The 18,149-nt window shown below is 29.5% G+C and overlaps 2 protein-coding genes across 7 annotated transcripts in view; one reads left to right on the top strand and one right to left on the bottom strand.

Annotated features, from left to right (window-relative positions):
* Imp (IGF-II mRNA-binding protein) overlaps positions 1–4,288 on the bottom strand; it is a 130,558-nt gene extending 126,270 nt beyond the window's left edge. For all 4 annotated transcript variants that reach the window (XM_074254873.1, XM_074254874.1, XM_074254875.1 and 1 more), the window contains exons 1-2: positions 4,251–4,288; positions 3,686–3,810 (exon numbers count right to left, since the gene is read on the bottom strand). In XM_074254873.1, coding sequence (XP_074110974.1) covers positions 3,686–3,810; positions 4,251–4,273 — 148 coding nt within the window. In that variant the 5' untranslated portion in view covers positions 4,274–4,288. The remainder of the gene's footprint in view (positions 1–3,685; positions 3,811–4,250) is intronic.
* Positions 4,289–5,064: 776 nt separating this feature from the next.
* LOC141534238 (uncharacterized) overlaps positions 5,065–18,149 on the top strand; it is a 144,443-nt gene continuing 131,358 nt past the window's right edge. For all 3 annotated transcript variants that reach the window (XM_074253461.1, XM_074253460.1, XM_074253458.1), the window contains exon 1: positions 5,065–5,316. The gene's annotated coding sequence lies outside the window, so the exon portion shown is untranslated. The remainder of the gene's footprint in view (positions 5,317–18,149) is intronic.

The following is an 18,149-nucleotide window of genomic DNA, read 5'->3' as shown; positions in this document are numbered from 1 at the left end:
ACGAGACCAGACAATTGATATTGAGCAACAAATTAGTAATCCTATACAATGGCCTGCCCCGGAATTTTGTGAAATTTTGGATTTAAAGAGTTGCCACTACGATGATGTCTTACGTTTAATAAAGGTTTAATTTAATTAATGCAAAGAGTACATTGTATAATTAAATGAATAGCGTCATTTTATTTCAAATGATACTATGTTCAAAGCTGTTGATTTTTCAAAGGACGCAGTTTCCGTTATGAATTATTTAGATTTTGTTCGTACATGGATGAAAGATTCATTGAGTTTGGTTGCTCTCAGTTCCAAATCAAGACGAGTAATTGGAGCAGTAATTATAAGATTGAATAATTCATTAGAAAAAAGTAACACGTACTCACGAATGCGAGTTTGTTAATTTTTACATATGTTTCTCGATAATATATAAAGTTATTGCAAGAATGTTTAGTTTAACAGTTGTATTGATATTTTTTTAGGTATTTCAGGGCAAAGCTTTAGAAAAAGTTATGAATTTACAAAACACGATCGTTAAACAAATTAATCCTTATAAAAAGTTGGGTTGTGATATGATTCTACGTATTTATATTACATGCGTTCATGAAAGTTATCGAAGTAAAGGATTGGAATCTATTCTTCTAGAAAATTGCATTAGGATGGCGATAGCCTCAAAAATTTTAGCAGTTGTTGGAATTTTTACGTCCGACGATAGTCAAAAGCTGGCTGAGAAGTATAATTTTAAAGTCTTAAATGAAATTCATTATGGTCGTTGGATCGTTGATGATGAGATTGTTTTTATTAATCCGGGAATGGGAAATTACTCTGTCGCTTTTATGGGAACGCTTACATCTGCTGTGGATTATCTTATTGAGTCGTAAGATATTGAAGAAATAAAGATTGAAGAACAAAAAAAAAAGATATTCATATTCATAAGCTCTTATAAACAGCAAAAAGTGTATTCTAAAATATAAAGATTGGTAAAAGAAATCGAAAAGAATTTATTTAATTCAAAGTTGTATTTCTTATTTATTAAGAATACGTTTATTTCTTTAAGGTAATACCTCCGCGACAGTCCAGATAAAAAATTTTAGTTCACTATCCATGTTATACGTATCGACAAAGTTAAGGTTGTAGGTAAAGTTTTTTTAACGTTACTGTACTCCTCGCTACTATATTCTCTATACCAAACACCCACACTACGGTTTCAGTGACTAGCGACTGTTTTTCGTACCCCCTCTTCTAAAAATAATCCTCTAAAAGTGAAATTTATTTGAATTTGTTTAATTATCAGCTAAATTCATAAGTTATAATTTTTTAACCAATTTACTCAAATTTAATATTTTCTAAAATATTCTTTTGCCTTCAAAATAAATGTAAAGTTAAAAACATCTTTATTTTCTCCTATGAGTTTTGGATGCCTGCATGCGGGTCGCTAGACTCAAGTACCTACTTTTATGACTCTCTGGCCGTTGAGGTCGTATAAATGCAACCTCTTGTTCTCTTCGTAACCCGAACGCTCATCTGGTTCACATTCGAATATTTTCCGTTGCGACTTTCCCTTTTTTTTATATATGTAATATTTTTGTCAACGTACTTTTCTTAATAATATTTCTCGGAACTATCCCACCAATAATAAAATGGAAAGAGTCTCCGTACTCTTGTGTACACAATATACGTCCAAAAGCGTTAGTCCGAAAGGATCTTTCCTAGCGACAGCTACGTCAATTCCCACCAAGCTCGCAATCCGAAAGTCAACCATAGCAACTCTTAATCAATCAATAAAAGGTTCACACACCAGTTTCCTTTATCGTTCAAATCGTCAAGTCGTTTTGTGTAAGTTCAAACGTGCCAATAACATTCTCGATCTGCAAGCTGACCAAAAGAGATACAATTGTCCATCCATACAACCCGACTAGCAGCCAACGAGCCCACCAGCTTCCAGAAATATCATCCGGCTCTCATCAATCTTTCATCAAGGAGCAGTTTCACTAAACGTAATTTGGTATAGTATTTTTATTGCATAAAAATACTAAAAGGTACGCACTCAATTCATTTATTCATTATTCTGAAATGCACGCTATCTCTTTCAAAATCATTGTTTATCTGTAAGTTTATCGTTCCGGCTCTCGAACGTCCTGAACCGCTTACGGAACAATGTATTCAATCATCTATGCACGAGTTATCTGGAAGGTTTTCGTTCAGCAGCCCTCGCTCTGACTGAACCGCCTCTGGAAAGTCCACCTAAACACTACCTGGCCTTTTGGGTTCCTCTGCCTTACAACCAGAGGAACCTCGAGAACTGCTAACTTACTTCTTTCCATATCATACAGTCCACTCGATTCTTATCTCTACTCTTCAAGATAATTCATGCAAATCAATTACAATGTGAGATTCGATTCCTAGGAAATTATTGAACGAGCATATTAACCCAGTCCAGACCAGAGATCGAGTCAGATACCTCCGAGGAAGAGCTGAACCTCCCTTCATCAGACCTACCAGCCGACGTACCTAACTGAGTCATCAACATCCTCAATTCCGAACGAGTTTCCAGTCAACTACACGTCAGATCCTACGGTTATCAGAGCCAGACATTTTTTCTACGATTGTTATAATTTAAAGAAATTTTGTAAAAGCCCATCCATAAAAAACCGGAGCTTAAACAAAACAGAATTAATCTCGAAAATTACGCGGTAAATAATTTTCATTTTTTTTTATTGTTCGAAATATCATATTTTTCAATCTTCTAATTTTTCGATAAAGTGGTGAAATTCCTTCGATGGAAAAAATTAAAAATACTGTCATTTTCTCATGCTTCTCCTATGTTACATGTACAAAAAATGTCATTTTCAATTGCAATTATCTCAAGTTAGGTACGGTAAATCGTCTTCAAATTTTAACAGCATATGTATTATGCATTTAATGACATATTCAAAGTTTCGAGGATTTTTTAAAATATTGCTTCCAATATTCAAAATTACAAATTGGAAATTACGATTGAAAATAAATTATTGTTCTTAAGAAGTCAAACAAATTTTATACCTATGAAAAAAAAAAGGTCATTATATATAAGAGGGTTCAACCCATTTTTGGCCATAACTAGGTGAAAAATTAACATTATCAATTAACAAAGTAGTATATTGCATACCTAAGCCAGTAAAATAAGAAAAATCTCAGATCACATGTAATTTTTGGCCGAGACGAAGCCGAGGTTGACAAACATGTGGTCTGAGGCTTTACTTTTCACTGGCCAAGGTGTGTATACTATTTTTCTGCTCGACGTAGCCGGAATGTGGCAAATTTGTTTAGCGCAGCGGCCAGAAAGTTGCCACTTTCCGGCCGGAGGGCAGAAAGAAAAAATTATCAATTTGCCTGAAATCTCTAAAAGAAGGGAAATTTTGATCAATTTAAATTTTCAGTGAAAATTTCCAAATTCTCAATAAAAGTAATTAACGTATGACAGTTTTGAAATGTTAAAAAAATCTTTAATTAAGATAAAATTATCTTGAAAACTTTTCGAAATTCTGTTGTCAATTATAGGCGGTCATATACTTGTGGTATCGGTTTTAAAACTGTATTTTTGGTTGGTTCCTAATTTTTAAAATTCTACAAATTTTTTGATAATAAAAGCTATATTCTTTTCTTTTTTTCGCTTAGATATCAAATAAAAAAATAATTCAATTGTTGTACTTACCAGGCCACCGATAATATTGTTGATAATACTCCACTATGAATATCATCTTGAAGTATTCGAGTTGATATCCGGCGTTACTATAATCGATAAATGTTAATTGTTGTTCTTCAAAAGTTACCTTCATTCTGTAAGAAAATTCGTTTTTAATTGCCATAAAAATTTCAAATTATAAGTTAAGATTTAATAATTTTTTTACCAATTTTTATAACAAAGATCTATGATACTGAAATTAAGAGACATCTGATAATTTTAAAAATTTTTTTAGCAAACAAATTATAGCAAGAAAATTTTAATAAAAAATTTCATCTTTAGAAGCTCTGAAAAATTATAAATGAGATTTTTATAAATAATTTTCTATGCCTAGTTTATTTTTCAAGAAAACTCAAAAAATTGTCAAGTGTCTGCTAACTTCAACCTCATAAAGATCTATGTAAAATGAGCTACCAGGGTGCAAGATTGCCCAGGTAACAATTAATAAATTAAGAATATTGTTTTTAATTATAGATAAAAAAAATTATTAAATTTTTGAGACAGGTGAAACAAGTTTTATGTAACAGATGCTTACCTTTGATCAGTAAAATTTTTCATTCATTTTAATTTGGAAATCAACGATTTCTTCCACGATTTTATAATCAGACTTTACTATGCGAATTAATTTGGCAGATATTTAATAATTTTTAGAATTTTTTTAACAGATAAACTATGATAATGAAAAAGTAGAAGAAAAAATTGACATGTAAAAATTAAACAAAATAGAAAATGTAATTTTTAAAAAATAATTTTCTGGTAAATAAAATTAAAAAATTATCAAGTGACTGCTAACTTTAATATCATGATTTTACTTTGAGTGCTTATTAAAATAAAAAAAAATTTAGGCGTAATATTAATAAATTAGAATATTCTACCAACATGATTCGACATTCTGTAATTTTATACAAACCAATAAAATATTGTTAAGTTTTCATTAAAGACAATAAATGCACATTCACTATTAATTATTCTTCCTATATTAGCAAAAAAATCTTCAGAACACAAATCTACTGTTTACTATTTTCAACAAATAATATAAAATATCCGACATTACATCTGCTACGCAATTAGTTCACTTGCACTTTTAACATGTATCTAACCTGGATAATGCACGTAATCATGCATTTCTTTGCCTGTTATTGTTGTGGAGAATGTCTCTAGAGTGTCGATTGTTGAGTGAGGCGTTCGTTGAATACCGCGAACGGTTGCTCACAGCCATTAATAGATGGCGTTGCGCTCTCGTTTTATTTGGCGGTTGTAGAGTGCGGGAAGATCACGCCTGCGCACAACTCGAAAGCATGCGCGAGCTGCGGGCGAGACACATCCCATCAGTGCATGGCGGTCCGAGGCTTACCGAGCATTATTGTTTCTCATTCTCATCTCATGTGATTATTCCACGTTATAACTAGTACTGTCGGACTTGTGTTTGCTGTTCAGTTGTTTCATAATATTATTATAATTATATGTTGTTTCAGTTTTCCCATAACATAATAAATAAACATTATTGAATTAAAAAGTGTTAAACGATTTTTTTAAAAGTGACAGTGAGAAGGCTGACGAAATTAGAGACAGGATTCAAGGAATTATTATTTATCTGCGCGGTGAGTCAAATCTGTTGTCTTTTTCTTTTTCATACCCTGATAGCCAGCGCTTTCTCAGTAAGTGTTGACTTCCAGCAGTTACGGTTAATTTATACATCAAGTTGGCGGTAATTCTTCTCTCAACAACAGTTGTAAGCAAATTGACGGAAATCTACGGCCGCAACTTGAATACAAGTTAACAATCAAACTTGTGGTTAAATTTCTTTTCAACTTTACTACAATTTGAAGGAAATACTTGTACAGCAAGTTTTGACGTCTATTTGCAGAGTAAGTTATAGGTAACTAATAGGTAATCGCTCGCTTTGCCAACTGTTTCCGTCAAGTTTGCTTCAAATTGCGGACGTAGATTGACAGTAAGTTATAGATAAGGTGGCTATCAGGGTAATTAGTATCGTTAAACTGAGAGATGCGCATCTCAAGACACTCCAAGATAATTTTATGTCCTTGCTTATATTTAAGTACCAATAAAAAATAAAATATAAATTGTTACAATACTCTCAAGTCGTTTAAAGGTACTAAGTATGTAATTCAAGTTGATATTATTTATCTGACGTTTATGAGTCTTTTCATCTTTGCATTTTATGATACTGGAATCAACAGATTCTCTCCATTTTTTTTTCTTTTTAATAAATGAAAACGAACTCAATAAATTTATAAAATTCCATGAACAGTTTTTTTTTTAAATTCAACATGAAAATTTTTTATGACATTAAAATTAGCAGCCACTTGATAATTGTTTAACTTTATTTAACAAATAAATCTTTTCGGAAAAACTAGTTTTAAAAAATTGCATTTATAATTTTTTAAAATTTCCAAATGTCAGTTTTTTTTCTCATTTATTTTTGCCATAATTTATTTCTTAAAAAATTCCAAAAATTAATAAATATCTGCTAAATTAATTATTATAAATTTTTTTGCAGCAGATACAACATTTTTTAAAAAATTAATAAATATTTTACTGATTGCAAAATTAACAATGTGAAGAAATTGGCTTGCAAAATTTTAAGACGCTTTCGGTGCAATTTCAAAATTCTGTACAATCATGAGACTCGAAATTTTATAATTATAATAATAATAATAACAATAATAATAATAATGAAAATTGAATTAGTCTATCATTATTTGGATTGGGAAAGTTGGCTTACAATAATAAATGCTCTTTAATAAATAAAATCACCGATCTTAGAAACACTGTTGAATAATAATGACAATAACAATAATAATAATTTTAAATTAATGATTGAAAAAATAAAAAAAAAAACTCAAAAAAATTACATTAAGAGTTTTAAAATTTTCAAATTCATTTTATATATTATTTTTGTTATTATTATTATTGTTGTTGTTGTTGTTTTTATTATTATAATTATTATTGTTGATGAAATATTCAATTAATTAAAATCATTGCATTTATATGTCATTTTTCTTCTGACATGAAATCATATAAATTATAAATGAATTAGTAATGCTCTGGATTTCGATAAACGAAAAACGTATATGGCAATAAACAGTATTTAATTGGGATGTTGCTATTTAATATCTACATATTTATTGAGCTTCAATGTAATGTAAATATATTCATTTGAATAAATTAAACTCTAATTAGTAGAAATGCCTGTCGAGCTTTTACTGACATTCACATTCATATTATTTATAATTTTTTTGTAATAAGTATATTTCTTCAGTACATTACAGATAACTCAAATAAACCTGTATGTAAAAGACTTTTTAGGTTTTTAACGTTAAAAAAGGTGAAAGTGTAATAGTTCTATTAATCAGACATGATCTAAACTATTTGATTCATCAAATAAAATTACAATCGTATCGAGCGATCGATTTAACTAATTAACGTGACACGTTTCTACCTTTCTCACGCCAGCCTCGGTTTAGTTTAGACAGTCGTGACTTTCGTGTCTGTACTGGCTGCCACGGATTATTTGCATTTTAAACTCTGAATTATCATGATCACATAAAACTGACAATAAAATCTTCAAAAAATTATTTACGTGGACTATTTGTTAGTATAGAAATCTTCCATTTTTGAGACGTATGCGTGACCATAACAGAAGTTTCATGCATGTAAAATTACTTTTGGCTAATAAATTATTAAAATAATTGTAATCGGCATACATGTTATGATTTTTGATTTTTTTTTAAATTTTTACATGTTGATTTTTTTTTTATAATAATTCAATAATTAATACATTTCTAAAATTATTGACTCATGTTCCACAAACATTGCAAATTTTTATTTTTAACCGATTAAACCTATTGTATACAGGAAATTATTTAATCTGTAAATCCGAAGATGAATTTTATTACTAGAATTATAACACAAATGTATAAATTTAACGCGAAACTACTGGAAGACAATGAAGTGTAGACTATCTGTACAGAATAAATAAATGTTTAAATAGGAATCAATATTGCATAATACATATACTTTAATAAACAAAAAAAAATGCGTCAAACGATTTTGTTATGTTCAATTAAGAGTTGTGAAAACTTTTAAATAGATATTCGAATTGCTGACAAAGCTGCGGACAGAATAACTTTATTTTCACAAATGTTAAAATACACAAAACAATATAAATGCTCACTGAAGATAAATTAATTGTGGCTTTGTGAATATTTATGATTTTTTTATTATACAAACAAAATAGTTCAAAGAGAATATTTCGTTTCTTCTATTTCTTTGGATTTAAATATCATATTTAATCATTGACACTTTTATTTATGCTCTCTTTTTAAGGAATATTTCTTTGCTTTCTTAAAAACTATTTAAATTCTAACAAATTGTCAATAAACATTTCATGCAATTTTTCAAATTTGCAAACAATTAAAATCTGTATCTAAAATTTAAAAAAAATTACTTTTCTAAATTTTATACTGTTCTTTACTGTATACCATTATACTATAAAAAATTTTCGATCGATTATTTTGATAAATCTTAATTTCATGAATTTATAACGGATAGCATGACTTTTTTTTTTTAATTAACAAAAATACTTTTTTATTCATAAATAATTATTAATCTCGATTTTTAAAAAATTCAATAAAAAAATTTTTATCGCGTTTTTCAAAATTTAATTCTCGAAAGTTTTAAATACCGTAATTTTTTAAAATCTATTAATGATCTTTAAATTCAGAGAATATTTTAAATGTCTAACATTTATCATAAAACTTTGTCAAGCATTCATAAAAAAAACAATGGACTTGAGTATTTAACAAATAATAAATAAATTATTATTTAAAAAATAATTTATTTGAGTCCCTTAATCCGTCTGGTTGAATATTTTTATTTTATTAATTAACTGGCAATATTAAACATTTGACGGGATATAATCGAGAACTAAATCGATTTTCGAACAGATCATAATTATTATTTCTTTATTTATTTCCGTTCACCAGTAAATTAATTAACTTAAATTTAAAAATTATAGTTTTAGAAATATTCACAAAATTTTAAAAAACTTTTAATAAGATTTAATTATCTAAATTATAATTGATTAGTGATTGAAATGGCCAATTGATTAATAAATTGAAAAAGTCGATAATGAAAGTTAAGAAAATAACTCTATTGTGTACAATGTTATATTCAATTAATTTTAACGTTTAGATATTTTATTAAATCATTAATTAGAACTAATTTTGTTTTTACATTTGAAAGTACTATAATGAGTGAAATAATGAGTCAAAGAGAATTCGCCAATTACTCAAGGAAAAATTAAACGCGCAGTTTCGGGGATTCAATTATATTAATTACTTATAATATAATTTGATGTGTAATTATCGTGACAGCCAAACGAGAATGGCAAACTTATTATATGCCTTGTCTCAAGTGTACGCGTGGACTCGTCGCGCGTGGGTGAGTAAGTTTGTGCACCATCGACAAACACACCCCTTTAGTCGCTCTGTACTGGTGGCTTATCGTCCAGACAAAAAAAAACATCCGATAAAAATAAGTTCTAAAGTGGTTGCCACGCGAACAGATCTTGCCCGCGCATTTAACGTTTGGGGATTTAGAAGCTACAGTTAAGTATAGATATAGTAGTAAAGCATATGTAGTAACGAAAAAGATCATTAAAATGGATATCTCAGGGTAAAAACACAGTCTGAAGTTGAAAAGAATGAAAAATAGAAGAAAAGAGTGTTGTGTCGTTCTCGGGCTTAATTTACTTTGACTTAGAACTCAAATTGTCTACCTTAATTTTCTTCCGAGAAAACAAGCAATGTAAAGAATTTACTTCTTCGAATTGCATTCATATACTTATGTATGTACATTGATGTAAATAGATTTTTTGTAAATTTCTTTACTCGTGATTTTTTTATTCACTTTTTTTGCCAAAAATTAACAATATAAATTCCTTGATACGAGTATGAAATGATTGAAAACGATCCTCTAAATTAAAATACATAAAAATCTTGAAGTTAGTTATAGGTCGAAACTCGCAAAAAACGGGCCACGATTAATTATTGGTTAAAATTAAGATGCTCGCGTAGCGTACTATTCAAATTTCTAGTCCAAAAAATTGCTCATACTAAATGAGCTTTTGAGTAAACCAGATTTATTTAATATTTTATTACGCTAGTAATTTATTCTGAATTATCAGATATGGCAAATACTTCATATCTTATTACAGTGATACTTTGTAATACTTTTTTCATTATTATTCTAATAGATATTAATTAAACATATATATCTATTTTAGGAATTTTATAAAATCATATATAGTTAATTTCAATCTCAATCATACATAATAATACTCTAGTAGATAATAATTGTTTAAATAATTTATGTATGTTTTTTTTTAAATATAATTACGGAAATGATTGTTAACTAATTATTAGGGTGGGTCAAAAAAATCGAATAATTTATGTTTGACTTTATACTCTGAAAAATAGGTTCATAGACACCTAAAAAGAATTCTCTCCAAGTATAAGCTCTTAATTATAACGGGAAGGTCCTCCGCTTTGCGGGTTTCTATTTTTTTCGAATAATCAGATAAAAAAATTTATATCTCGCTTCCAACTGCTTGGAAAAATATTCCGTGGTATAGATTTTGTGAGAAATTGAATGCTTTACAAAAAAGGTCTCTTATGACTTTTTCAAAAACTCAACCGATTAAAAGATATTCATAGTTGAAGTTTGGCTATTTTAAGGAAAATATTCGTTTTTATTATGAATTTTATAAGTCGATGAAAAAAATTATTTCGGATTGCGGAACTCATGATTTTGTAGGAAATTTACTGCTCTACAAAAATGGTCTCTTATGATTTTTTGATTAAGTGAAGCCGTTACGAGATATTCATCGTCAAACATTAACGAATATCAATATTTCCAGTTTTTGATCAATAATTCGATAAATTTTAATTTAAACTATGAGTTTCAGGAAAATTTACATAAATTTGAGTTTCGATCGATAAAGAAATGTTATAAACAATTTTTTTAATATTGTTTTCAGTCTTGAGCTTGTTTGATTGCATTAAAACAAGAAATTAGAGCATTTTTTTCGACATATAGCCAATGATTAGTTTAATTTGAAGTGAATGACATATTTCTTTGTCAAATTTAATATGAAAAGTATTGAATCAAGTGAGAAACAACCAGTATTTAACTTTTTTATAGATAAATTTTTTATTGAATTATCAATTGCAATATAATTGTCTATATTTTTAACATAACAGTACGCTATTACTATAAATAATTTCTTTTATTACAATTTGGGAATGTTTTTGATGTTCTTTGACAACTTGCAATAAGTACTGGAATTGTTCTTCATTTTTGTCAAGCATTGATTATATTCACTGACTAATGCAACAGCTCGCTCTGCTGAATCATTGACAACTTTTAGTTGTTGAAAGTATTCTTTATTTTCGAGATAACTCTCATTAGTAGGCCATAATTCAACATCGACATCAAGAAAGTCATACGGTAGATCGAAGATTTTGAAAAGATTTAATGACTTTTTAGACACAAAGTCACTCAGAGTTCTCTGCGCCAATGAATTCAAATCTTTTTAGCAATTACAAATCTTTTAGCTTTAGAATCTGTACCTTCACGAGTATTAACAGCTTCAACAATACTTTTTTACTTCTAATGGAACGCCATCGTCAAACAGTGATAAAATGGCAAGTTCATCGCTCAAATACCATAAGTGCGAAATCATTTTTTCACACGTAGCTGAAGAAATCAAAGGATTGATATGTTTGTACTCCAATAAATTTTTCATAAACTGCAAGTCATGATAAGCAGCAGTTGTTGCAGAAGTTGATGAAAACCAAGCTTTTAAATACAATGTGACTATAAAAATACAGAAATGACGAAGACCATGTAATTCTTTCTGAGAGAGTTTGAATTCATCTCTGAATAGATACATTTTCAAACTATAAATGGCCTTAGCCATCCATCTAGCATGATGAACAGCACCAGGACGTTTGAAAGAAATCTTTTCTTGAGGCATTTCTCCAAGGAAAATCAATGATAATTCCAATAATTCTTTATCTAACTTATTATAACATTTCTTTATCGATCGAAACTCAAATTTATGTAAATTTTCCTGAAACTCATAGTTTAAATTAAAATTTATCGAATTATTGATCAAAAACTGGAAATATTGATATTCGTTAATGTTTGACGATGAATATCTCGTAACGGCTTCACTTAATCAAAAAATCATAAGAGACCATTTTTGTAGAGCAGTAAATTTCCTACAAAATCATGAGTTCCGCAATCCGAAATAATTTTTTTCATCGACTTATAAAATTCATAATAAAAACGAATATTTTCCTTAAAATAGCCAAACTTCAACTATGAATATCTTTTAATCGGTTGAGTTTTTGAAAAAGTCATAAGAGACCTTTTTTGTAAAGCATTCAATTTCTCACAAAATCTATGCCACGGAATATTTTTCCAAGCAGTTGGAAGCGAGATATAAATTTTTTTATCTGATTATTCGAAAAAAATAGAAACCCGCAAAGCGGAGGACCTTCCCGTTATAATTAAGAGCTTATACTTGGAGAGAATTCTTTTTAGGTGTCTACGAACCTATTTTTCAGAGTATAAAATCAAAAATAAATTATTCGATTTTTTTGACCCACCCTACTAATTATACTTTTTGTATTTAATGTTTCGCTTTGTACGTCTGTAGCATCTTTAGGCATTTATTATTATAATGATAGAAGAAAACAATTATCATTGGAACTTGAACTCTTCGTCGGCGGAGTAATGAGCGTAGAATTGCTTTTCAACTTTTCTATCGCAACCATTTTAAAAAGAATCAATTACTTTTTTAAAATTATTTTGATAGATCTGTAGCTATTGATATGAAAAAATAAAAAAAAAAAAAAAAAAAAAAATACTACTAGTACAAGTAGTGATTGGTGATTTTAATGAAAGGGTAATAAATAAAGTCATCAATTCACAAAAAATCAGTTGTGTAAAAAAAATTTTTTTTCAAAGTTATGAATTATACCCACCATTCAGAAAAAAGAAAGTCCATCACCATTTTTTTCAAGTATAAAAAATATATTCTGCATCAAAATCTAATTGACGCGTAGCGAAGCGTGATAGTGGGTGTTAAAAAGCAATTTTTTCTGTAGCACCAGCCAATTAAAACAAAAAAAGTTTTATTTCTGCTTCAATATTTGCAGCAAACATTACCTTGGACTCTGGATTTATTTTAGAAATGATATCGCACATTTGCCGTTCTTTCACATAAAATGAATGCTTGTTATGTCTATCTTTTCACCCTTACACTGAATACGGTTAGATAGACCTCTGACGATGTAGACACTGTGTCATGTGTACATTCATTTCATTGGAATTCCCATGGAATCTCTCATATGTGTTGAGTGTGCACTTACCGTGACGAAATAGAAAGAATCCATGTATGAATACAAGGGAGAGAGACGAGATGTCAGGTTGAAACTTCTCGAGGGACAGTGGTTCATGCTGCAAAGAGGCCGGTGCGCAGCAATACATACAGAGCAGAAATATGTATTGTAGGGTAAATAGAAAAACAGGCAACGTGTGTCGTTATGTTCTTAATGTTGTGACGCGTGCCTTTGAAAGTTGTAATAAGTCTACTCGTGTGTGGTATAAGGCTACGGACAGGTGGGCGCACGCGATTTTACGATTTATTTCCAAGAAATAATTTTTCGGTGCTTTGCCTTTCATTTTACTTTTTGTTATTTCATCTTTATGCTTTTAATATTATATATGTAGTACTAAGGGATTTACAATACATAGGGTGTAGCTATTATTTCATTTTAATGTTTTCATGCTTTTTTAACTCGTCGAGAACACTAGTGGTGTGAGTACAAAGTACAAGGCAATGCTCTCGCAAGGTTGTCGCCCTTGTTTCATTTTTAAAGCCTATACAAAATGAATTATTATTATTATTATTATTATTATTATATTAAATTACATTTACATTTAAACATACAATTAAATTACATTTTTCAACTTCCGGGAGATTTTCGATCATTTTTTTTTCAACTTCTTGCTTTGAAAATGAATAACTTTCAAAAGTAGCAAGTTGTTGGTTTCAGTCCGGTTTTGAAAATTCGAAATTTCATCAGATCTCTAAGTTTTGAGGTTCTAGGAAACCGTTCTGACTATTTTTGGTTCGACATCCGACCGTGTATGTGAATATAATTATAAGTACATTTTTGGCTTATGATATCTTTAAGGAAAACTATCTGATTAAGTTGAGCGATGCGGCGTTCAAAAGTGTTTATTGAGACTTCAGATCTGATGAGATTATTAAGTCAATCACTCAAGCTGTTTCAAAGATATTTAAAAAATAAGATTTCTTTTATAATCATTATTTTTACTGTAAATTACCATGTAAAGACCTAAATGGTCAACCGCTTTTCAGATTTTTTTAATTGATACTTTGTCGTAAATATTTTGGGGATGAAATACGAATATGAAAAATTTTAAGTTTTATATAAGACATCTTCCACGTCAAATCGACTACTTTTGATTCCAACCTTTTTCGATTTGGCTGAAAGTATTTTTTATCTTTTTTTACCCGATAAAAAACATTTTTCAGACTTTCCCAATTTTTTTCACCTGACAAAAAAAAAGTTATGAATTTTACACAAAGCCCATTTTTTTTAAAAATATTTGTTACTTTTTTCAATTATATGAACGTATATGCAATTTATATGAACGTTTATTTTTTCGAAAAAATTTTTGTTTCTTAATGCAGTTTTTGTAAAATTTCATAGAAATTGTACAAACCTATCTTCATCGTTATTGATAAACTACTTGAGTCTTCAGTCGGTAAGCTAGATTGTGATTGTTTTATTTACCGTTCCTTCTAAATCTGTCCGATTATATAATAGTACAGGGAGAAAGAAAAGGATGTACATTTTATGGCCTAATCTGGAAAAAATAGGCGGTGAAGTAGGATCTCTAGAAATCAGTACTTCTACGGACGCCACCCAGTCCCCTTTGAACTTTTGAACCCAGAAAATTGAACTCATTGAGTGAGTATGATAAAAATGATCTGGTCCAAATCTTAGAGTTATGAATTACCTCAAACGCTTTGCGCTCTGAGGTGTGCAATGACCAATACAATTTTATTTATCGAGACATTTTAATAAATCGATTTAAAAGTACAAAAAATTTATTATTTATATATTCATACTTATGTAAAAGTGCTTATTATACCGTTTATGCGTATATTCTGAATTTTAAGCACGATTTAAAATGAAGAAATCGATAACTCTATTTTGAGGTGGGTGTATAGAGCATAGCAGCGTAGTCTCCACGGTTCGCGCTTACGGCAAGTAATATATTGAAGTTTTAACAGCTGTACATTACGTCCATGTTTATTCATCTTACGAGTTTCCGTTTCCTTTAACTCTCTCAATTTATAAGCCAGAGCCTCACGGAAGTTCGCTAAAGTACACCCTTGAAGGCTATTATTAGATTATATTTGTCCTGGATCGAGTATGGTAAAAAAAAATAATAATAAAAATTAGACTTGAGACTAGTGTACTCTTGTACTGTGTTGATCTTAAGACGAGATCGTCTTTCGACTTTAACAAAGCGACAAAGTGTGTGCTCTCTATCTTTTAAAGTAGAGTCTCTTGTTCCTTTTTATATCCACCTCTGTACTACTGGTATACGTCGTCACGGTAGTCTTGCACAAGTCACGCCGAGTAGAGCTCGAGTTCTCGACTCCTGGTGTACAACACTATCACACTATCATACTATCACACTGTTGTCTATCCTTGTTTTACTCGTATACGCCAAACGCCATATGCCTCGGATAGGAAGCGATCGATAACTCATTGCAAACAACGTACCATTGTACCAGTTGAGTCTTCCGGTGAATCAACTGTATTCTCTTATTTTATACCACCTGAATCCTAGTTTGAAACAAGAAAAAAGGAGAAAAATATTTTTTTATTTTATAGTTACAGGTATAGAATTGTTCGCGAAATAAACTCGAAATCTTTTAAGCTTAGCTGTGTCTGTGTATTTTATATTTTCATTATTTTATTTATTATACCGTTATATACCGAGCTGTCTGAGCTCTAAGAATTAAAGTCCAAGGTTTATGATACTTTAAACTGACTTCTTATCGTAAATTTTAGTGCCAGTAGTATTTTTTAGAAAAATAATAAAATATATTGCTGGTATAATGTTTTATACTATTTGTAGAGTTTGTTTATTGAAAAACTTACATATATTTTCCAAATAAAATTTTCACAAAAAGTACGTTCAAATAAAGTAAATTTATATGATTAAGGTCATCAATTACTTTTTTCTTTAGTTTAAGTTTCACAATTATGATTATGACCACATCATTATCATCAGTTTTTACACAAATATTAAGAAAAAAGAATAAATAGCATAAAATTGAGATAAACTCAGTGTTTCCAAGAACTCAAAGGCACAATATCATTCGTTATAAAACTATCCTTATTATTTCATCTTTTTTTTCGAGAATGCGCTTCTGTCATTAATAAATGAAATAAAACTGTCGCATTATTATAACTTTCGAATTCTTAAATTATCTTTTATTAGAACAAAAAAGTTCTATACAGTGAAAGTAATGTAGAAAATAAATAAATAAATGATTTTGTTTAAGTTATTTTTCATTTTGATTAGAATCTGAATTTTCAGCTGTCATTCTATTCTAATCATCACAGACTATCTCCTCTAAAAGTTTTAGTTTGATTGAAGAGCGTTAGTATAAAACAGCATAACCAAACTATGCAATCACGCACGAAAAAAAAAACGAGGTAATTATGGATTTGTCCTTGCATATAATATATAGTTACTTGATATTAGTTGAAGTTGTTTTTACAACGATCGATTATTAAAGCAATACATAAGCCGATTTTTTGAGAAAACGAGTTGTTGTTTTGATATGAGATTACAAGAGTTGTTTTTGACTATTCTGTGGATCGTTTATCTCTACTATTTTACTGATTAGAAATGTTTGAAATCGATTTAGTAGTGTGTGTATTCGTACCGATAATAATGTGCATAATCAATCGCTGCACCTTGCAGCCTGTGAGTTAATATGCGAGAGCTAAATTACATTGAATATTATATAGTCGAAACAAACATATATGAGCTTTGTAACTGTATGGAGGCCAATATTGATTGGGGTTTATTTTAATAGCGATATGCTCTGTTATGCATATATCCTTACAGCATTCACTAATTGGGTGGATACCGCATATGTATGATATTGCATTTAGAGTAACTAAATGGAAAGTGGTTAATTTATAAATACATGTAATGAACATACGAATTTAACATGAGTATAAGGTAATATCTCTACGGATTATCTCTATACTGAAAATAATTATCCTGCAATTTTGAATAAAGTAGAATTTATTGTATGTTTGCTGCTTAGTTTCAACGCGAAATCATTATTGACTTTATTCTACTTTCTATTTTTTAAACAATGCATCTGTAGGGTACACACTCATTTTAAATCATCTTCGCTAATCTTATTCCGCATAAATATACTAATATTTAGAGACGCTTTAATAAGCGACTCCAACGTTATTGTAAATGTATTTTAAGTCATCGATGTTCTTTATTTACTGATTAAATCTAAATTATACATTCTACACACAAACATCTGAATTTTAAGTACATAGATACAAGTTATGTACCTGAAGTTCTGAACGTTTTTTTTTGAACGAAAATCAAAAAAAAAATTTTTTTGCTTTTGAGACTGAAAATGATTTTTCAGTTTCAAAATAAGTCAAAGAGCCCGGAAAATAGTATATTGGATTCTCAAAATACCAAAACTACCCCTTCAGCCACCCCTAAGACTTAGACATTTAAAAAAAAAAATTCAACAAAAATAGTTCAACGGGTCGTTTGAAGCTGCGATTTTTTCTAAACACTCCTTTTACACCCCCACAGACTACAAAAAATAATCAAGACAATAACTCCCCGGAACTACCCTTCGACCCACCCCAAAGACTTAGAAATTTGAAAAATTCAAAAAAATAGTTCAAAGGGTCGTTTGAAGCTGCGATTTCTTCTAAACACTCCTTTTACACCCCACAGACTACAAAAAAATAATCAAGACAATAACTCCCCGGAACTACCCTTCGACCCACCCCAAAGACTTAGAAATTTTTTAAAAATTCAAAAAAATACTTCAAAGGGTCGTTTGAAGCTGCGATTTTTTTAAACACTCCTGTTACACCCCAAAGACTACAAAAATAATCAAGACAATAACTCCCCGGAACTACCCTTCGACCCACCCCAAAGACTTAGAAATTTGGAAAAAATAATTTAAAAATAGTTTGAAAGGTCGTTTGAAGCTACGATTTTTTGAACTACG

This window comes from Cotesia typhae, unplaced genomic scaffold (genome assembly GCF_013202065.1).
Source record: "Cotesia typhae breed Kobodo isofemale line unplaced genomic scaffold, CoteBio_Ctyphae scaffold_13, whole genome shotgun sequence".
Lineage (NCBI taxonomy): Eukaryota > Metazoa > Arthropoda > Insecta > Hymenoptera > Braconidae > Cotesia > Cotesia typhae.
This window is presented reverse-complemented; position numbering and strand designations above follow the sequence as displayed.